Source organism: Diadema setosum, chromosome 5, assembly GCF_964275005.1.
Source record: "Diadema setosum chromosome 5, eeDiaSeto1, whole genome shotgun sequence".
Taxonomy (NCBI): Eukaryota; Metazoa; Echinodermata; class Echinoidea; order Diadematoida; family Diadematidae; genus Diadema; species Diadema setosum.
In genome coordinates this window covers 44,806,623-44,830,349 of record NC_092689.1, presented here as the reverse complement: position 1 = coordinate 44,830,349, position 23,727 = coordinate 44,806,623, and the positions used below count along the sequence as shown (strand labels likewise).

The window sequence follows — 23,727 nt, the reverse complement described above, 5'->3', positions numbered from 1 at the left end:
ATTCAATCACCTACTGAAGTGGATATACTTTGTTAATGGATTCTGTATTTCTGAACGTTGCAAGGAAACTGGATAGCACACCCTGACAGGATGATTCTCTCACAATGGCTAAAAATCCCTGGTGATGTTTCAGCTCCAAATAATGAGCTAATAAAACATGTACCAATAGATGAGAAAAAATATATGATTTATGCTTTCTTTCTTGATTAACATAAGGAAGCCAATAAGGAAGTATCCTAAAAGGGATGTAATCCTTCCTGTGGTATATAGGGACCTTGGACAGTGTGTACAACCCTATGTTTTTTGTTGTTGTTTTTTTAGCCAATTAGTGCTCAAAGCACATAAAGGGAAAAGGGGCAATGACGGAGGAAAAGAAAAATAATAGAGAGAGAAAAGAAAAATAATAGAGAGAGAAAAAAAATGACAGAGATAGACTTGCAATGTGAATTAAGTTGGCAACAGCGATAGAGAGAGAAAAATAGAATAAACAGTCAATTCTGCATGCATCAGAGTCGCAGAAGTTTAATTCTGCCAGAGTCAAAGTCAGTATTCAGACAATCATTCGATGGATGTGATGGAAACGGGATTGGGTCTCACCTTTAACCGTTGCTGTTCTGGTACAGTTGTATAGGATAGCCAGCTCCCCAAACACCTTGCCTGGACCCATGGTGGTCAGGAATTTGCCTTCTTTGGTCACCTCAACCTTGCCCTCTGTACAAAAAAAAAAGACAAGCAAAACAGGAGGAAAAATAAAAATAATGTTATTAAAGCTGGAGCATTTCTTTCCCAGGAGACAAATCTACACATCACAAAATCAGCATATACACTCTGCTTTGTCTACACAGCCGAGTTGGAATCAATGAAGGGGTACCCCTGATAATAACAATGACATATAGATATGAACATGAAAACATTATTAAGACCTTGGGAGAGATTTCATCCACTTTGCAGATTTCCGCTGTCTAGTGGAGGAACTATTAGAGGATTGCTTTCAAAGAAGGCTGAGGACACAGTACACTTTCATCTGACCTTTTACATGAAATCTTTTGGTTATCTATATACTTAAAATCTTAAGAATAAAGAGTATTCAATTGGGAAAGATATAAGAACTCACTAGCATGATAATGATCAATTTCCTACATGTATGTATCTATATTTCTATGTATATATGTTTTTTTGCATGTATTTCTCTCTCTTTCTCTTTATATATATATCATATATATATATATATATATATATATATATACAGTCAAACCTGCCTTAGCGGCCATCTGTCTATAGCGGCCACCTGTCTATAGCGGCCACTGCAAAATCCCCCCGAGAGAAAAGCCCTGTTAAAGACCCTGTGTATAGCGGCCACCTCTCTAACGCGGCCAGCGGCCACAAATTTTGTTTCCCGCGGGAGATATTAACCTGTCTATAGCGGCCAAAAACCCAATGGAGCTGTAGCCAAGCTGATAATTCAGCGTATTTTTCTGTTTGGTAGCCGTGCGAGCAACGTTCAGTGATCGCCACCGCTGCATTCATCCCTCATTCAGTCATAATAATGCACGATTCTTCACGACAATAAACATGCTACTGTGCAACAATATCATATACACCGGCATGGTTAAATGCATGAAACACGGTGTATGCATACGTACACACATACACTGTACATGTACATGTAAGGATACAACGATGATACATGTACATGTAAGCAATGCACACAAAGTTGGATTACCTGTCTATAGCGGCCACCTGTCTATAATGGCCACTTTTTCCGTCTCCCTTGGGTGGCCGCTATAGACAGGTTTGACTGTATATATATATTCATATACATACACATACTTGCACACACAGATTTGCATTTTTTTTTAAACAGTACAGATCAAAACATTGACATACTGTAAAAGTAGAATTTTCATGCATTTCGGGGGAACAAAACTAGCATAAAAATAAAAGCATGCAAATATTTTTGCTTGTTGTATGTACCACTATGTAATGTCTTGATTCCACGAAATTAAAACATGCAATGTTCATCTTACTCGGCAGAGCAGAGTGTGAAAAATTACTCGCGTGAAAATATCCACTTTTACAGTAATGTCCACCAAATCATGAATGGTTATTGTCACATGAGTCTGTCAGTGAGTCCCGGCATAGCGTGACGCTTCCAGAAATCTGACCCGGTGGAGATGGGAGGAGGGAGGAAGGGGGAGACAGGAGGAAGACTGAGGGAGGATGGAGACTGAAGAGTGAAACCAGGACCACAAACTTGTCACTCACCATCCATCTGCCTTCCATCCAAACATTATTCCAAGACAAACAAATACCCCTAATTCCTCTGTCTCTTTCACCCATTCACCTCTTATCCCAACATAAATGCAAACCATTAACTATGACATTCAGTGATAAGCCAGTCTTGAAAAGATTCATACATGCTCAGCCATGTTGTGTTTGTTCACTTAGTGTAACCTTTTTTCATGTTAATCATTTCATGATAATGAAGCATCTAAGACTACATTGTCCTGGGTATACAAAGGAATGAATATCACCACTGTAATCACCACCATAGCCTTTCTAGCATACAGTGGTATCATACAAATTTCTTCTTCAGTAATCTCATTGCTCACAGAAAATGGGTGTGTCAAGTATTAACCTTAACCCGTTGAGGACGGGCTGATTTTGCTACAACACACATTTCCCATAGACCCTTGCCCGAGTATACTCGGGACTTGTCGTCAACAGGTTAAATGAGGAAATTGCAATATCTCACAAGCAACAGATCAGTCTTTTCTAGCATAAAGTAGCTTGCTGAAGCCATAGAATGACATCAACAACTTAAATCCTCGCATGACTAATAAATCTTTTTTGCTTGTAGGATCTTAATCCCTCCAAAGGAGCCACACCTTCAATGCTATTTGTATACTACTAATATGCTTGTTTTGCAACCATCCCCCATACACACATTACTGATGCTTGCACAATAATTTCATCAGTTGACTCTGCGTGAGTGTACGAGTGTGTGAGTGAGTGAATGTGAGTGTGTGTATGTGTGTGCATGTGTGCGTGTGTAATAATGAGAAAATACACCATAATATGTGTATACCCATACACTTCCACATCGGTAAATACATATCCAAATGTATTCACATCTATAGAAGAAAGCAAAAGTGGTCACACTAATCTTACCAAAATGATACAACACTGAACTCCATCCCTTCACCCCCCCCCCCCAAAAAAAAAGAATTATTTGTATGGAATGATACACTTGTTTAAATGTCATCATACACAGCAGCAAAAGTGTGAATTGCACATAGTATTTAACGTTCACATCCAAATCACTTCATCTAAGCATGCTCAATACATGGGACACCTGGTTCCCATATGAAACAAATTTATAAGATAACAAGGGTTGACATTGTACTTTTCATCTTTCACACATTATCTCTCCTTGGTATAAATTGTGACCCTGCATCACAAAACCAACAAAAAGTCGCCAGACATACATTTTTAATAAAGGGCAGATTTTGAAAGAGCAGACTCCTTAAAGCTTTAAAATGATGTATGACTCAATTCAAATGGACTCTACTAACCTTTATAAATATTTGAAAGAAAGCACACACTCTGGAAAAGTGTGAACTGAGAAAAGAGGCTCTAAAGAACAGAGTCTATTCAAGCACTTAATCATTACCAAACTGTGCTAGCTGTGCAATGGATGGGACAAAAAACAGGATGTAAATCATGAGAGCAACAACAATAAAAGGATAATCAAATTAGGCTGAAATTAAGCATGCTCTATTGACACATTCTGTCCATGATTAATGCCAACTTTCAAAGCAGTAGCAGTATCCTTTCAAAAGTTACAAGAGTTTAAATTGAAGAGTGTGCAAAGGATTTTCAAGAAATGAAAAGGAGCCTTTAAGATATAGCTGATCTCACTACTTTACAGGAAAAAAAGGGATGTCAAAAAACTGCTGTAAACACACTTTCCCATTCATTTTATGATTCCAAACTTACAAGTAATGTAGAAGAAGAACAGCTCTTTCAGAAAATATGAAAAACTCAAGATTGACTTAGCTGACCCCATTTCACCTATTCTGAGTCCTCAAATAAAATCAAGGTGTGCAACTTTTTGTTGGTTTTATGATGCACGGTCACAGATGGTCTAAGCTGAGACGTCTTGTCAGAAGACGGCCAACTCACTTTAACCCATTGAGGATGGGATGATTTTGCTACAACACACATTTCCCATAGACCCTTGCCTGGGTATACTCGGGACTTGTCCTCAATGGGTTAAGGTGACTATTACTAAGTCTGAAGTATCATTGTTGGACTGTAGAGGGAGCTTTGTTGTAATGGATGGAAAAAAAAATAGCTATGGCCTTGTGATGTCAGGATTGATATATTCTCGTTTTATATCAAATTGTCTGGATCTTATGTAATTTGAAACATGTCAGACATGATTTGGGCCAAGTGGTTATCGTATTTACCTACTTACTATCTTTGTAAAAAATGAAGAAATAAGTCTCATAATGTTCTTGCAAGGATGCTCTGAGAAATATCTTATTTTTGGTTTTCATCTTACACAAAGCAAAGGCAAATCTGCTTGTTGGAAGGATCAAAATTACAGCAAAGAATGATTATGAACACAAACTGAGAACCCTACTAAAGATAAATTAGACACTATTTTTGGATCATTTTTAAAAGAGTTTAATGCAGAAAATATTTCATAGTTGTTTACTTGTTATTGCATGGCTGGGGATGTGGATACCTATCATACATGAATATCTAGAAGCGTGATTACACAGAGTAAAACTTGAGAGTAATTCCACAAGGAAAGGAATGCATTGTGTTTGGATAAATATAGATGGACACTCCACTTGTATGAGTTGTTAATACTACAAAAGAACAAAAAACACAAAAAGGAACAAGAAAGAAATGGTTCCATTTTCGTCATCCTAACTATACATGGGCTAGTCCTGGGTTGGGTATGCTTTCTCATATTGCTGAAGTAAGCAAATAATTTCTAACAACAATGACGAATGTCCTGTATTAGAGTTTGTTAGAAAAGATCTCATTAAGTCACAAGCTTGGACACAGTATTACTCTATCATAATGTATGTCTCCTCCACCTCATTCTCCTCCTCTTCCTCCTCTTCCTTCTCCTTCTCTTGCTCTGCCTCTTCCAACTTTTTGTCTTTACTTCTTCTTCCTTCTACCCCTCTTCATATTTTCCCTTGATCTCTTCTTCTTCCTCCTCCTTCTCCTCTTCCTTCTCTTTCTCTCTCTCCTTATTCTTTCCCTCTTCCTTCTTGTCTTCCTTTTCCTTCTCTTCCTCTTTCCCTTTCTTTTCTTCTTCCTTTTCCTTCTCCTCCTCCTCTTCCCTTTCCCCTTTTTCTTCCTTTTCAAGATGCTCGAGGTGGAAGACAATATCTTTACAGTATGTATTCTACCAGACATCTTTTATGGTATTAAAGTAAGTTTGACAATCACAGTGACAGAAATTGCCTTGTGCTCTGATAACTTCTACATTGTAATCCCGACAGACAATCAACATCCAAGGTATAGCCATGTCTCCGTGCCAATGAACAGCCCTAAATTGCTAGACAAGCTGAGATGCTCACGAACCTACATCTTTCCCACTTCCCTGGGGACGATGGTGTCACACATCACAGATGACGGTATCTCTAGATTGAGACACCCTGGAATTGACTGTAGTCTGTCCCTGGTAAATTCAATCCTGAATGCATTTTAGATTATTCTCCACATGCAGTCATCACAGGAGATGGCCTCTACCTAAAAGAGAGGAAGTGCGGAGCATATCAGTCCTAGAGATGCACAATAACACGCTACATATGAAGCTATGAATGCAATATGTATAAAGTCTTCCATTGCGAAGAGAATACCCTCTTGATAACCTACTCATATGTAAGCAGTTGTATCCAGTCTTACAGCCACCTCAGTATGGTGTCAACCTGTTCATTGTGGCCACCTGTATGCTACATTAACTTCTGCTGCACTTCTGAAATGTCCTTTAACCCACTGAAGACTAGCTGATTTTGCTTTAACACACATTTCCCATAGACAACTGCTGAAGTGTATATGGGACTAGTCTTCCAACGGGTTAATGAAAGCTCCGATAAAATATCACATGCCGACAAAATGAAAGCACTAATTATCAAACTCCACCAGAGCTCTGCAAAACCATGGTTATTAGGAAAAACTTGCAATAAAAGTGAAGATGATTCCTAACTATATACACCTGCCACAAAAACTAATCTATCCCCATCCCAACCCCCCCCCCACACACACACACACAAGCACACACATACACACATTAACACACACATTGTGGGCTGGACTCGACAGGGGTCACATGATATCGGCATGATCAGGGAAATTGCAGCACTCAATTCCCTCAGATTGGAGGAGATTGTGATATTTGACTCACACAGGTTGATAATCCCTATATCCAGGCTCACTGAAAGGTTAATGTGCCCCACATACCAGGGTCACTCGGCTCTTCCCAGGAAACAAATGCCTCATTTGAATGCACCACAGTCCTATTCCTTGCAAGTAAGCAACTTACAACAGGGACACCAGAGACCTACTCTGCCGCCACATCACGGTTTTGCCAGATTCAAGAGGACTCGGCATTCTACTGATTCATCAAACTGCTTTCTACACAGTTAATAGCCAAGGTATTTAGCTGTCTTCAACCTCAGTGTTAATGGCAGAGTCGGGTGTTATGCATACTGATGATTAATTAGAATAAAACAAATTTGCACTAAAACATGCAATAAAGAACCTGGAACACTTGGGTTACTTTAAATAGATTTTGGGGCATAGCACTTTCAGTATCAAACCATAAAGGAATCACTTATTTATTTGTATTGTCCCAAAAATTTCAGTACTGTAACTTGCTTTTTCACATACACTCTCACAATATGTAATATGTTATCCATATTTATGGTAATAATCTTGATGGCAAAGAAAATGAATCATCAAATGAAAAATAAAACTAACTACATCTATAAATAGATTGACAATTATATTGTATGTTGCCTGAAAAAAAAAAATGTGTGAGATTTTTCCCAATCTTGTGGTGTCAAACATTGTTTCAGACAAATTCAGATAACAACCCTTGGCTGTCTCTCATCAATTTCCAAATTGAATTCACACCCCGGTTACATTGCATCTTCCAATTTCTAGGAAAATCTCTGGAAGGGCATGACCCGCTGACCGACATCTTTGATGTTTTGCTGTTTACCCCTTGCTGGGACCTTTTACTGTTGCTCCCTTTACTCCGACTGCACTGCAATCAAGTTTGAAACATGAGTATAATCCCCAAGACCTGAAATTTGACCTATCCCTGATTTACAGACGAGTGAGATAGAGTGTGTGAAGTAATATTCTGGCCTCTAATATCCAATTATCTGGGGATAAGGCTAGCTAAGGCTTGGTTACATCGAAATCAATACTAGCTGAGGTTGAGGAAGGATAAAAGTAAATGCTGAAATTCACACTTTCTAAATCTCCCATTTTCATTTCTTTGAGAAGGTGGCTCACGCTAAGTCTTTCTTTATTTCTTGGTAGTTCATATTTCCGATGCCTAATATTTTCATGGAATACCTTACCTTGAACTTGAACTTTCTTATTCCCAAAACTCTTCATAACTACAATAACTCATAGAGAAAAAGTACACTTGTCTTTCAAATAATTCTCTCAACCAAAATGGTATGAAGTTTCAGGCTCTGAGCTTACCCACTGACCTAATGAATTTTTGTACCTGAATCAGATCATTAATGTTCAACGATCAGTGATATATCATAACCCATGGTGCTCTGAAGGTCCTTTGAGGGTTATCATGACATTTAAGGCAAAGTTCTTTGAACTAGGACTTTTTCCCTTGATTCAATAATGTCAACAGTCTCAGCAGCTCATATGTTAACATTAGCATCACTAAAGTGTGCGAAAACTGGCCTTTTGGATGTGCAAACATTGTTATATTAAATCAAGAATGTGGAAAAATGTACAACTTGAAAGCACTTTGCCTCTTCCACCCTTCGGAAATGAGATTTTGCACAGCAAAAAAAAAAAAAAAAAAAAAAAAAAAAAAAGAAAGAAAGAAAAACAAACAATGAATAAACCACATTACAAGGATTGGAATGTGATGATGCTCAGGGAAACTAGATATATCGCTACGGCGACTGATATGCCTCCGCCATAATGCATGGTTCTCCTAATAGGTCTATAGTACAATGTCTTGACAATGTGTGATGACAGTGTCAAACAATTGGCAAAATACTAAAATGACAGGTTTGACACAAATGTGCTGAATGTTCACTTTCCTAGAACTAGGTTCAATTGGATGAATGATCAAAATGTCAGAGTGCAGGTATTTGGGGACTGATGATTTTTACTTGACTTTTGACCCTTTTATAAGTTTATGCATCGAGTAATTTTTCAAGGGATTGAAAAAAAGTATAATTTCAGTATCAAATGGGAAAATAGCATTATCTAAACCTGGCCTTTGACCTTTGACCTCACAGTGCCAAAGAGAATCACTGTTAGGTTGAACATGCATAAATATGTAAGTTTCATGATGATACCTTGAGTTACTTTTGAGATATGGAGGAAAAAGTGCAATTCAGCACTTTCACTTGACCTTTGACCTTTTGACCTTTGGGCAAGAAACCTCCCACAGAATATATATTGGGTAATACATGTATACATCAAGTTACAAAAAAAAACCTTCATTCATTGCATAAATAAAGGAAAGTAGTGATATTTTGAGAAGTTGACCTTGACCTTTGACCCCCCTGACCTTTGACCCATGACCCCCAACTTCTCTAGATAATCACTGCCCATCGGTACAAGCATATATACTAAGTTCCATGAAGATACCTTGAACCATTTGCGAGATATGGAGAAAAACATGAAATTTCCATTTTTTTTTCACAAAATAACCTGTGACCTTTGACCTTTGACCCTGTGACCCTAAAATCCACACAAAGTATTATCCCCCAAGGATATACCCTCATACCAAGTTTGATGTAAAACCACCACACGGTTCTTGAGATATTGACAAAAACAAAACTGGACGGACGGACGGACGACCGAAAACATAATGCCTCCGGCCACTTCGTTGCGGAGGCATAAAAAAGAAACAAAACTGACAACCATTTTTGTCATTATAACTTCATACTGAGTCTTTGAGTCATCCTCTTATGAAAAGCATCAAAACCAGTCAAATCATCTGTCATGCTGAACTAATCATTTGCACGACAAAACTTTTCAACAAATATGTGTTCACAATCTCATTATCCGGACATCATTTGGTGTACATAATGGATGAATGCAAACAAAGCATGTAATCTGAATGAATGAGAGAAAGAGTGTATGAAGCAGAGAGAGTATAAAGGCAAGCAATGATAGGTAATACTACTGGTTTTAGAAAGAGAAGAGTACAATGAACCCACTGAGATGGATATGGGTGCAGTGAAGTGGAAGACACACAGGATAGTTTCAAACTTTAATGGATGCGGTTTTAGACTGATCGCATCCTCATCTGCCATCATTGCATGACAGCGATGCACCATCACAGAACTATGTCCATCTGCATTCTCCTACTTAATCTGTATCTTGTTTTTATACATCTATCTCCCTCTTTCTTTCTGCAAATACCACACACACCCACGCATACACACACATATCCACAGATATATGCATGTGTGTGAGCCAGAGAGAATATATTTTGCACATATCATTACATAAACATACTCAGGGAGCTTCAAATAAGAGCTTTAAAATTGGAAAGGTGAAAGGAAAACAAATACCACCTGGTTGCCTAGCAACTGCCCACAAATGAACTGTCTGTTAAATGAGTATACACCCACTACTTGCTGTTTCAAAGTTTGTCTACCTGTAAAGTTGAGAAACACAAACTGAACAAGAAGCAAAAAAAAAAAAAAAATAGATGGAGAGGGAGAAAAAGTGAGAGAATGAGGAAAAAAAAAAAACAAAGAAAAAGTAAGAGAAGGAGAGGAAAGAGAGAGAGAAGAAGAGAACAGGATACATGGAGGAATAACTTGTCATCTCAACGATATATTCACAAATGGTCACTGGATATCAGGCTTAATCATGAAGCTCTCCAAATAAAGGATCTTGTGTTCAAGCCTGTGAAATAGATCCATACAAACTAAACAGTAATTCAAGGTGGCTGCATCACTTTGCTTTTCCAGCTTTGGTGAGAGAGGTTTTGAATTCCAATCAATATTTATTTTTCTCTGTCATAGATGTCAAACTCTTCACAATCCACCGTCGACAATGAAGAAACTGGTCAGCGAAGATCTCCAAGGCTTGTTTTAGCTCGGTATTATATTTCAGTTCAGCAGACACAAAGACCACGTTGTCACTTTATGTAACATGATGTGTTGCTCAAGAGATGTAATATTTGGGAGCTTTAGATTTGTTTCAGGTGACGATTGCATTGACCATTCTCCTCTATTCCTGCGTCATGTAAAGTAGCTTTAGATTACCCGAGGATGCAACCTATAAAAAGTAAAATGGCGCCCCCATATGATCAGTGCATCAAATAGCTTTCTGTGTTGTGAATTGAGCGGACACAAAAATAGCCCATAGCCAATAGAGAAATTTTTGATAAATTTTGGTAAGTGATTTCGCATGCACAGAACAGGCTTTTTTTCTTCTGAACATCCGTGTCACGAAAACCTAAAGCTCCTCATTAACTGAAAAAGAAGACTTTGAAGTTTAAGAACAGTGACTGTATATCAAAATCTACTTGATCTAATGATACAGAATGAAATCACCATCATCTAACTGAAGCAAAAAAAAAAATCCTCCCTCTAGCTGTCTATAGCTCACTACAATAAAAGTTAAGATGCATTTGAAAGTGAATTTTGTTGAACATTAAGAAAAAATAAATTAACCTAAGATAGTCACCAGTATAAGATATCAATTACTATGTCACTTCTGATTTCTACTTGGAGCTGAAATGGAAAATGCATCTGTCGGCTTTCTTCTCCGAACCAACAAATGGAGAAGAGCAATCCTAGTCCACCTGTCATGCCCATGATTCAAAGAGTGCAAAATGGACATCTTCAACCAGTGGAATCTGCCCCCCCCCCCCCAGTTAAAAGACCAAAAAAAAAAAAAAAAAAAAAAAGATACAAGAAATAAAACAGAACTAGAGATCCCCTGCAAGGAGGCGAAATCTGCATCCATCTCAGCAAACATCATACACACATCATTCTGCTAGGCTACCTTAAATAGCACAGGACAGTAAGGACGAGAAGAAAGGAGAAAAAATGCTGATTTTCAGAGAAGTGAAGTGTACTATGAAGGCCTGGGGGAGGGGCACGTCTTGTATCGATCACTCAGAGACGTCAAATTACGACAGGAAACCACCGGGAGACAGGCCGACTTGACTGAGACAGGCCCGACTTGACTGAAACAATGACGATGGGACAATCGATATCTCCTCTGTCATCAAACCGGCTTCATAGGAAGTCTGAAGGAAGGCAGTGGGAGGATGATGGTAAACCATGGCAACGCTGAGGTGATTGTGAATGACGAAAACGCTACAATCAACAATTGTAGCTAACTACTTCATGGGAAGTCATAAAGTTCATTGCAGAATTGATTTCTTTACAGCAAAGTTTTTAAAAGTACTTTGCCTTTCCTGTACTAACTTTTCCTTGTTAGAATCATTGTCTGGTATGAAAAATATTATCATGTTATCTGTCGGTTAACATGGTTCATTCATGAGCTGCTGCATCCACTATTTCTCTCCATCAATATTCATTTCTGTTTCGAGATGGGTTCGCGACTTTCTCTCATCATTCATTTGACTGTTGCATGCGGCATTTATTGTCACCATTATCTGAGTAACATTTTCAATCCAACAATCACACACAATGATACACAGATTCTCCATAAACGCTGCTGTATATGCCATACATTTTGTGGGGGTCTTATTTTTGCAAATGTTGTGAGTTGGGTGCACTTGTGAATTTAACAACATGCGAAAAATATGTACTCTGACCAGAACATTAATGTGAAGTGCACACATCCATTTCTCTGTTCAACACTGTACTCCACCTACTCACCATAAATTTGACTCGCTAACCTGTATATGGCATTTACAGCCACTCATGTATACATAATATCTACACATACACACACACACACACACATATATAAAATATATACAATATATGTGTATATACATATGTTTATACACATACACACTCACACACACACTCACACACATTGATATTTTGATATATATATACATAATGTATACAATATACATGTAACAACACTCAAATATAGACATATAATATACGTGGTACAAACACATGCACACAGACCACATCCACATGCAATATGCTCTCAGACATGTAAGTACAAGTGGTCGCCTCCTCCAGACACGTAATAGATGCAGTCCTACTCTTGACCCAGTTTGGGTATCCACTTCTTTCTCCTTCTCCTACCACACAGATGTTGAGAAGTGGAGGACCACTGGTAGAAACATAAGTTTTGAAACCCCTTGAGAAACTCACATACTGAGGGAATAATGGTTTATATCAGCATCATCTATCTCAAAATGGGGGGCACGCAGCCACAAAGTGAATAGTATTCCTGAAGGCACCGCGGCCCATAGTTTGAACAAGAAACTCAATATTAGCGAAGGATATTTGAAGAGTTTTATCAAAAAATGAATAAACTCAATTATAATCAATATGAGATACTTACATAAAAGAAAATAATCAAAAAATATGGAATATCCTTATTCATAACTGCTGGAATATTTATTGTTATGTAGCAAGTGAGGCGAACTAGAAAGGATTTACTTTGCTGTATCTGATGATGGACTTACTTTCCCAGTTTTATGATCAAATTCTTCAGTTTTATTGTATTACATTTTGGATTTAAAATCAAAACATAAGGAGAGGAAAAAGATGAGGCAAGAAGTCATGTGGTGGATGTGATGTTGTGGACGGATTCTACAGTAACCATACAATGCAGGGCGTAAAGTCTAAATTGCTTTGTGACATTTCACAAAGTGGCCGTACAGCGGGCCAAGTCAGAATTGCCTGGTGATGTCACACTTGCTTTGTGGTGTCATTTGACAAGCAGTGTACTCTTTGGAAAATGTCATCCTAAAACGTTATGTCATTTTCCAAAAAGTATTCTGTGGTGGATCAAACAAGCCAACATTCTGAAATAGTGGAAAATACATATAATCATGTGAAGTTCTTTGAACCTATGACTAGAGGATAGATTTTTTTTTTTATCCAAAAGATAACAAAATCATAATAAAAGAAAAATAAAAAGCATCAACTTGAGAAATGTCTTTTCTAGGATCTGATGGGATGAGAGATTAAATGTATATTCATGGAACTTCCATATGTCATGTCATAGCTTTATTACCTATTATAAAGAAGTGATTGCCACCTCAACAACTCTGAGATGTCTGTACAAGTATGCATAGAACTGAATCAACCTGTTGAGGACAGATTGATTTTGCTACAACATGCATTTCTCCTGGACACCTGCCCGAGTATACTTGGGACTCGTCCTCAACGTGTTAATGATTGTATCTCTCCCATACTTCCATTGTACTGCAGAGTGGATATTAGCAACACAGAAAGCTTGCCAATATCATAGAATACACTGACACTCTATTGTCAGACGATGAATGAGACAAGTTCTGCATGAGTAACCCCAAGGCCATTTGTTGGGCCTAAATTGAAATTAGGTTTATTGATCTCTGTAGCATATGAAATATTCAGACTACATTACTTGATTAAAATCAGCCATCCTCGGCTGGTATGTGTGTAGTTGATTTATGCCAGCGATACTGGGAACGATTCTCATGGTACAAATCTAGATCACACATGAAATATAGAAGTGAGGCTATGGATATGTAGAATATTGCACATTCCTGGCAAATGCAGTTATTGATCCACATTTATATGATGAATATTTTTTTTTACCTGAGAATAAACTATTTATAGTAACCTCTATTTCAATATACAATAACCAATACTCAAAAAAAGAAATACCTATTTGTTATCCAGCAAAATTTGTTCCAACACTGTACTATGATGCATTGACAAAAGTACAATAGAGCCACACTTTAAACAGGCTAACGAATTACTTGAGATAAATGGAAATTGCCCTACTGTATGGAATTATGCTCTTTGTACTAAAAGGAAGCAATATGCAAGGGAAAGAGTTTAATGGTCAAAATGTGCGATGATAGTTTGTGTCAAAATAATAGCTGTGATGGTAACATGGCACTTGTGGTGGTAATGTCATGATAATAATGATGGTGGGAAAATGTTTGTAACAATGACATGATGACAATGGTGCTCATGATGTAGCAATGACAGTGATGAGCTTGTGACAGTAATGTTTTTATGGAGGGGTGATAATAATTAGATCACTACAAATAATGGTGATGGTGATGTGACAGCAATGATGGGTATAAATGAGAAGATGACAGTCTGAATTCCTCTGAATCAAAATGTGAACTTTGCTGATCAAAATTCGTTCATATCATACCAAGAATATTTTGTTCTTGGCTGATGACAGCAATACGCCAAGACGATGCTGATAAGATATTCAAGTTGAAAATTAATCCTATTATCTTGTCAATGTGTAAAAATCATTGGGTGTATTTTTTTCCTTATTTCATTAAATACATTACTTGTTTTCATTTTTTTTTTTCTTCAATTTAGAAAATTCCCTTCAAAGAAATAAAGTGATCAGTGATAAAAATAACAATAAGGCAGCATTCTTGGAGTATAATGTACTCAGACAAGAGGTATTACCCATGCCAGATGCAACTATCAAAGAAACATTACTGAAGAGTCAAGCAATATTACATGTACCTAATGCATTTAAAGCAGTCAAATCCCCGACAACAGCATTTCGCTATAGACTCTTATCAGCATATCCCAGTCAGAAACAGGATGAATATCAAGGCTTTGAGTTATGATCCGATCATATTCAATCCATTTCCAGATTGCCTTCTTTCTGATACTTCACCCAAGCAAATATTGAGACTGCTAGTTACTGTCACAGAGCAAAGACCACCCCCCCCCCTCAAAAAAGAAGAAAAAATAACCACTGTAATAAAAAAGTAAAAGATTTTGTTATGCAAAATATATGGCGCATAGAGTATACGTACCTTCCATGACATAGACTAGTGAGCCAACATCGCCCTCTTTGATAATACAGCTCCCTTTACTGTAATCCACAGGATACATGCAATCTACGATCTCCTGGATCTGAGATGATTCCAGGTTCTTCATGAAGTCGTTGTCCAATATTGCTGATTTGATGCATTCTCGTGCACTGCAGGGCAAAAAAAAAAAAAAACAGAAAGGAGAGCATGGCATGAAATAGAGAAATCTACAAAAAGGGAAATTTACATCATCCACGGCTAATATTGCCTGCAGTATCTATCCATATTACAAATATAGAACAAGGAAATGAATCAAATTTGGGAAAGACTCTAGATTGAATTTATACAAAAAGCAATAAATCTGTGGGAAGAAAAAAGACATATGAAGGTAAACCAGAAAATGGAAAACAAAATACTCCCCCCCCCAAAAAAAAAAAAAAAAAAAAAAAAAAAAAAAATCACAGCCATATAATTTCATAATTTGGTAATCAAGTTTATGGCATAGCATGACATCTGCATAAAAACATAGCAGCAGCAAATACTGCTGAACACAATCTATTATTTGAAGTATCAGCATATAAGTGTGCTTAACCCACTGAAGACTAGTGCCGAGTATGCTCGGGCAGGTGTCTATGGGAAAAGCATGCTATAGCAAATCAGTCCATCCTAAATGGGTCAAAGAAAACACAGACACACATCGGACACACAATTAGATGTCTGTCAAGGCAGTTTAGTGCTTTCCTGAAGTTCTTTGTAATCTTGTCACATCTCTGACTTAATGAAGATTTATTCTCTGGTTATAAATCTCTGCGAAAAGAGAAGATATACCGAGTGTCTCGCAACATACACCTTTACAAAAAATCTTGCAAAAACAACAACAGCCAATATTGGGGCTTCATGAGGAAGACGGAGTCAAATTGCAGAAACAGAGAATGAGAGGGAAACAGAAGCCATGTAAAGGTATTTGCAGGAAATTGCTTTCCATCATGCACACCCTTCTCAGGTGGGATAATCCTTGTAATTGATTTGCTTTCAAGAGACAAGGCTGTATGCGAGCCGAAAGGTTAATTCTAGAGTCTTACTCGATCGCTTGGAATGGAAAACATCCTGGCAAATTACAGAAAGAAACAGATTCTCATTTCTATTTTGGATGTTGAAAGCCACCATACCAAGGTTAGCATGGCCAGCAGGTGCTTGTGCTAATCTGTTTGACTCTGAAATGCAGGTACTTTTTCCTGTGTGATCAATCCAGATTTATATGACAACACATAATCATTCAGCCCATCGTAATGCGCATTTTGTGCTATTCTCTGAAAGGTGCATCCATACATAAGGACTTCAACAGAAGTAATACCTGCCCTTTCTACGAAATGCTTAAAACGTTAATTGAACTATAACTTTCCAAATCACCCAAATACATGCCACAAGAATTTGGAATGGGTCAGGGACGTCATTACGATGGCTTTGTAATGAAACATAAATGATCCTATTACAGCCATTTAGTATAGCCATCAAGTGTAACGACCCCGCTTACTGGCTTCCATGGCACAGGATTTGTTAGCATGCACTGCAGATATCATCTTCTCATTGGGACCGGTCTCTTACTTCTCTGCAGCGTCTGCTCTACATTCTACAAGGAACAAGCCTTGCCTTTGTTACTAACCACATCAGTCTATCCACAGCCCAGGCTCCCTCCCATTAGAGTTATTAATCTAGCTGCTCAGCAGTATGACATGGAAGACTTCTCTGATTTCCGTTCACAAATTTGACTGCATTCATCGTCCTCTAATTAAATGAGAAATTACCGCTCAGTGCAGTCTAAAGATTATACGCAGACCCACTATGATCATACGTAGTCTGTGACGTGTACCTCTGCAGTGAACACATAAAGTATTTTTGCTGGTAATCATAACTACATTTCAAGGTATGCTCTAAGCTTTTGTAGAGAATCCTAATGTAATTTTTGTCTTATTCCACTGGGACCTGTTCTAACTCTGCTGATGTTCTTGTTCATGGAACATCTGAATGCAGTGAATAATGCACACACACAGAAACTTGACAGCCATTCTAAATTTGATCTTATTTTGAAAGAAATATGTTGATCTGCTTAAGCATGGAGATATGAAATCAAAACAAAACAATAACAAAAACAAGCCAAAATACACCCTCAAGCACATCCATCATGAGAACCTATTCCTAAAGTTAAAAAAAGACCAAAAATCATAAAATCTAATCACACAGCCATATATATTGACATACCTATAATATTATTGGTCCATGAATACAACTACTATATCTTTAAAAAAGTACACAATATAGTGTTATATTCCTACTTGAGCCAATTCACTGCAAAAGAACAATGAATGCTCACATGATTCTGGGATACTGTATTTGATGTCATAAGACATTTTGAAGTGCAACCTGAATAGCAATAAAATAAACAACAATGATGTCTGAAATACAAAACATGTCTGAAACACAGTGATAAAGTTAACTACTTTGAAAGAAATGCACCCCCCCCCAAAAAAAAAAGAAGAAAGTGGCATATATATCAAGTCAAGAGCTTGATTATATTCTTTCACCTTGGAATAGGCAAAGGCAAAACTACAACAACAACAACAACAACAACAACAACAACAACAACAACAACAACAACAACACCATTTAGTCCCTTTGTAATAATCAGCTATATTTCTAGTCAGGACAGTTTACTGTGCCTTTGTCTCAAATAAACATGATCCCACAGTCAAGTTTCATCCAGGAAAGTGTGAACAAGTCCACTTCAAGAGGGTTATTCAACTCTTATTTTAGCCCACACTAAACGCCTGTAGGCTCCAAACATAGGAACTCACACTGGCACATACTGACTTCATCAATGTTGGCTTTCTGCCGCCCTCTACACTTGGGAAATGTGTCTGTTTGTATTTCTCCTTGCTCATGAGTGTGGCCTTGCATAAAGTCAGCATTCATGAGCCTCAGTGAATGCAAGTATGTCTCGGCAAGAGAAGGCAGTGGAATAATCTTTAAATCAACACTCGAACATGAAGACATACATTAAAAGAAATCTCAAACATGCACAAGCACCTTTACAAAAAACATGAAAACACCAAAGTCACCTGAAGCAATAACTTGATCCCCCCAAAAAGCACATTTTGTGTGGGGATCATTTGTTTCTTTACTTATTTTCATTTTTTTTCAAAGTGAGGTTAATAGTTCAATGACTTGATCTGATGTAACTTGTTTACTGTTATTTTTAGTGACTAATATTTCAGTGTAGCTTCAGGTGAATAATAATGTACAAGTTTATTTCCAGTTCGATCCCATTATGAAATGCATCAAGCAGGACACCTCTATCACCCAACATCAATATCAATGCAGGAGAAAGATATTAATGGTTTACAAACTGATGTTGAGGATTGGTATGCATGCATCATAATTCATATCTGACCTTGCTATGACAAATTTAAAAAATCCTTCACTTTACAATATAAGTGGTAGATCTTGAAAAAATAAATGTTTAGGCCTCTGTGAAAGGTATTTTTCAGGACAAATATGCCTGGATAACTCCTCGTGTTAAAGGTATCCATGCAGTAATCACCTATAGCTCATGTAAACGGCTCATTAATAACAAATGTAGAAAATGTTGGACATCTTTTAGGCTGAAATAATAATGTTGGCACAGTGGTAAACTTTAAAAACAACAATCTTGAAAATATCAAGACTACTCCAATGCTCCTCCCAGAACCCTGCCATTCCATCAGAGGCCCGAGGTGCATCGGACTCGAACTGAGAAGTCAGCACGCACGCAGCACACATGTGTTTGTGGAAAACTTCTCATCTCAAGTACCAATACGTGTCCAATGTCAGACACGCCCTCCAGGAACTTCTAATCTCGTAAGAAAAACTCCTGATATGCACATAGTTGCTCATACGTTGTAGATGTCATGTCAAAGAAAATCTACACCTAAAGGAAGATGAACATGAGGGTAACCACTTCCATTTACATGACCGTATGCAGTAAATCTTAGGTGTGCTAATGGTGCTGGATGAAAAAAAAAAAAATGACAAAAATACTTCAAATCACTGTCACAGTGTAAGGATACATGTTTCCAATGGGTATAAATGATTGCAGCAGATAGTAAGGAGCCTCTATTACTTGCATTGTTACTCAAGTTATTCAAACAACATATCCTTGACTGTTTGGCCTATTCAACTGCCTGCTCATCCTTAAACACATGGGAAATCGATTTCTAATTATCTGCTTTTTATCATTTTATCTGTCTATATCATTGCTGTACAATACCTATGTATATTCCTGAAGGATCTGTCCTACTATCTCATTGGGTTTAAACCAGCTTTCAGTTAATCTGTGCATGTTTGAAATGTCTAAATGACTGCATCTTTTTTTTGGGTGAAAAACCTCCCCAGTTTTGCAAAGATATCACAATATTTTACACCTACTGTCTTGAAACAAATTGGGCAATGAAATGAATACCATGGCGAGAGAAAATCAACACCAAGATCAGTCATTCAGTTTAATCTCGATATTTCAATTTACGTCGTCATGTTTACAAAACTGGAATTCAGGAATATGTGAACACGGGTCAGGCAAATTCAGAAATTCATGTTTGGTGCAGTTAAAACATTCTGGATCACAATGAAGCTTGACTTGTGGATGAGACATTGGTACAGCTCTCTCCCTGAAACTTTTCTCCCCTTTTTCAATTCCATCCTTGCTTCATTTTTCCTGTCACTGACAAATGATCTCTGTTTGTGATTTGTGTTTATTTTATTGGAGCAGAAGTCAGAAGAATGTTGGCTGGGGTTAGAGTTCATTGGCACAGCAAAGTGACAGACAGAAAAGGAACAGCCATCCTGCCTTCTCACTCCTACTCCTCAACTGTCAGAGTTTTCCACCCTGAGTCAACATTAATAAGCGAAAAAAGGGTCTACCCCTGAAATAAGAGCCAACCGATGCCAATGACCAGAGGGTGGATTGCAAAGGGAACAGTGGGTTTGGTTCACCTCCCACCATGTAGCCCCTGTGGCTGGCAGTGATCTTGGAGGTGGTGTCAGTTCTTTTCATGCAACGATGACCCCCATGAACCACACAATCAGGACTGTCAATGAAACTTGGCATTGTATTTACCACTTTCAAGAATAACACAATCATCCATACCTCACCTCACATAAAGGCAGAGGAAATCATACAAGAGTGTTAAAGAATGTCTGCACTTGTATACAGTCCTATTTGGAACAATATAAAGTATCACAACATTCCAAAATGAAATAGATAATTTGTTTTGTTTTCAACCATGAAAAAAAAAATGTATACACAAGATCTGAACCACATCTACACAAGTCATGCAACAAAAACACAGTGAGCTATTCTGGTTGACCTTTGAACTGTCAAAGAACGATTCAATCTTTCCTACAGTGCAATTCTTTAGATATCACAATAATAAAATCATGGTCAGAGCACATCATGGCTCACTGCCCTTTAGAAGCAAAAAGATGTTAGTTCTGTGAGACTGTACACACTGACTATTAAAGATCCTCTGCTTCTGAGCAGTTGATGTTGCCGACAGGACGGGTTTGAGCAAGCAAAGCAAACTTTGCTTGCACACTTATGACTGACTTGATCAACTCATATTAAACTGTTCACTGTTTACTCCCCTGGCCATGATTCACCCCATCTGTAAACTGATGGCCTGTCCAAGATGTGTGCCTACTGACCACAGGACAAACTATGTGTCCTTCAGTTTGTCTTTCCTTAAAAACGGACAGCTATCCAGAAGAGTACATTGGGCAATTTAAACCGCACATCCTTGAAAAAATCCCAAGCAACCCTGCATTAACAGCAAGAGAGTTGACTAAGTGTCTAGGCTTTTGACAACAGAATAGCCTAAAGACAAAATGGGTTTGTAATGCACCAAAAAGGCAAGTCATTGGTAATACACCTTCCCCTAAATTTTTGAAGTATGTACTATTCATTCCATCACTCTCTTTTACTCCTGAGGGTAGCATTAATCTACAGTAGAATAAGTGGCCAGTAATTATTCAACAAAAACTATTCTTATGCTGAGAATGACTGATACAGAGAGCACACATTCAGTGACTATCAAACACGACAATTCAAGACTTGTGACAGCGAAAGGCAATCCTGACCATGACAGAAACGACTTCAAGTGGATCCAGCCACAAAAATACACTGATAAATCATGCTTTTATAAATTTGCATTAAAAAAAAATAAATCAATGGCCTGTGTTAAAGGTAGGGGATACCTTTTACAGAACTCCCAAAATGCAGCAAAACATTAAATATGAACCTCAGGGGACTTGTTTAGGCCACTGCTTAGAAATTTGGAAGTCAACAGTTATCTACAATTTGAATAATGCACAAAACTCAACTACTCAGTACTTCTGTGTGTCAGCCACACTTAAACCTTTTTGTTGCAGTCTTCTGTATTTTTTTATCTATAAACACAAATCTAAAAGTATAAGAGCTGATGTAATAACATATAGAGTGTGTGGCAAGAATGTATATAGAAATGTTTGTAAGTTTTGATGAACTTTATTCACAAAATATACATGATGGACACACCTGCAGTGCATGGGTCTGCAAAGGTAGCCTAGTAATGTACTGCAATTTACGGTGAGCCCCAAAAAGAATTCAATTCAAAATCTAACGGTCAATAAAAATGTACTAAATGTTACCTTCCACTTTCAATACTTTATGGGAGTTTCTAAAATGATACTCTCTTCAACATACCACTGTGTTTATACAACTCTTCATTTAAGGCATGCAAATGGGATTCCCTACCTTTAAAACTGAAAAATAATGGTGCTCTCTCAAGGTGATGAATTCTCTCTATCTCCTTTCTATCACACTCTCTTAAAGGTAGATAGTCCCGGTAGTGTAGAGGGCGCTGTTGATGATACTGCCGATCACCATTAGCATTGATACAAAGATTACCGAAGTTTAGCTGTCATGAAGAGTAAAGTGCGTAGGTGTTGCTAAGTAACGTTGCTTTCATTGTCTTCTCTGCGCATCACGCAGTCTGTAGTAATGCCAGGGTGCGTGCATATGTGCTTGTTATTATGACATCACAAAAGAAGTTTGCTAAAGCTGTCATCCCCCTCAGCTGAATCATGAGCCGAACTGTGATCCAACCACTGACTACAGTGAATCGGACTTCATCGGACTTCTTCGGACTCGGGAAAGTGGGCCAAAGCGTAAGCGCTAAAGAGGAGTCAATAGCGTAGGTCTCTATAGGAAACTTGCGCCGTGCGCCCGCGTACGCATTTGACTAAAACACCGGGACCATGCACCTTTAAAAAAGAACAGAAAATGGTGACTGGCATCATCTTTCATCCATTCAGAAAATCACTGCAAATCACTGATATAATTAACCCGATGAAGACTAGTCCCGAGTATACTCAGATAGGTGTTCATGGGAATGTTTGTTATTTTCAAAATCAGCTCGTCCTCAATAGGTTAAGATGAATGGGGTCACTCCTACAAAAATGCTGTCAGTAAACCTGAATGATTGTGGAATTGAATGTGATTGACAAATTTGCACAACACACTCTGAATACCCTGTGACCAACATCACAGTGTGGAGCTAATTGCTTCATGACCACAAGAACATGAAAGGTATATCCATTACAGCATTCACACTGCCCTCTTGTCACGGGGCAGCATCGGCATTGTACCTCATGGTTGTACCAAGACGGGCTGCAATGTGAAGGCACACCTCCTTAACAAACTACACAAGTGCAGTTTGTCATGGTATAGTCCCGTAACAAATTGATACTAGTAGTAGGGTGTGTCCTGTTCCATCACCAGTGCTGTACCTGCCTTGCACCAAAATGGGTGGCAACCTGAATGTGTCTCAATACAACTCCAGGTGTAAAAAGTTTAAACAGTCAAACACTTTGTTGTTTACAATAATTATTGAGGGGGCCGGTTATTTTTTAGAAGAGACGTTCTAGAACGGTTACAGCTCGTTATTCCGAAGGTTCGTTATTCCGAAGGCTCTTCAGTCCGAAGATTCGTTATTCCGAAGGTTCGTTTTTCCGAATTTCATTTTCGGATGAACAAATCTTCGGAATAACAAACCTTTGGAATGGGTGCTGTTCGTTATTCTGAAGGTTCGCTATTCCGAAGGTTCGTTGTTCCGAAGGGTCGTTAATCCGAAACACGCAAATTCCCTATAATAATAATAATAATAAAAGGACATTTATATTGCGCAGCTACTATAATGATATACTCTACTGCGCATTACAAAATGACATGCATACAAGAAATTCAAACAGAAAATACACTATACCTAGAGGTTTGTTAATCCGAAAATGAAAAAGGGTTTGTTAATCTGAAAATTTGTGGCGTTATTCCGAAGGTTCGTTATTCCGAAGATTGGTTAATCCAAAAATGAAATTCGGAACAATGAACCTTCAGAATAACGAATCTTAGGAATAAAGAGCCTTCGGAATAACGAATCTTCGGAATAACGAGCTGTAAC

The 23,727-nt window shown here is 37.9% G+C and overlaps 1 protein-coding gene across 1 annotated transcript in view; it reads right to left on the bottom strand.

Moving 5' to 3' along the window:
- The window catches only part of LOC140228351 (cGMP-dependent protein kinase 1-like), an 85,049-nt gene that overhangs the window by 19,275 nt on the left and 42,047 nt on the right, over nt 1-23,727 (bottom strand). Inside the window, exons 2-3 of the mRNA XM_072308578.1 lie at nt 15,206-15,372; nt 598-711 (exon numbers count right to left, since the gene is read on the bottom strand). Of these exons, the coding sequence (XP_072164679.1) occupies nt 598-711; nt 15,206-15,372 (281 nt within the window). The remainder of the gene's footprint in view (nt 1-597; nt 712-15,205; nt 15,373-23,727) is intronic.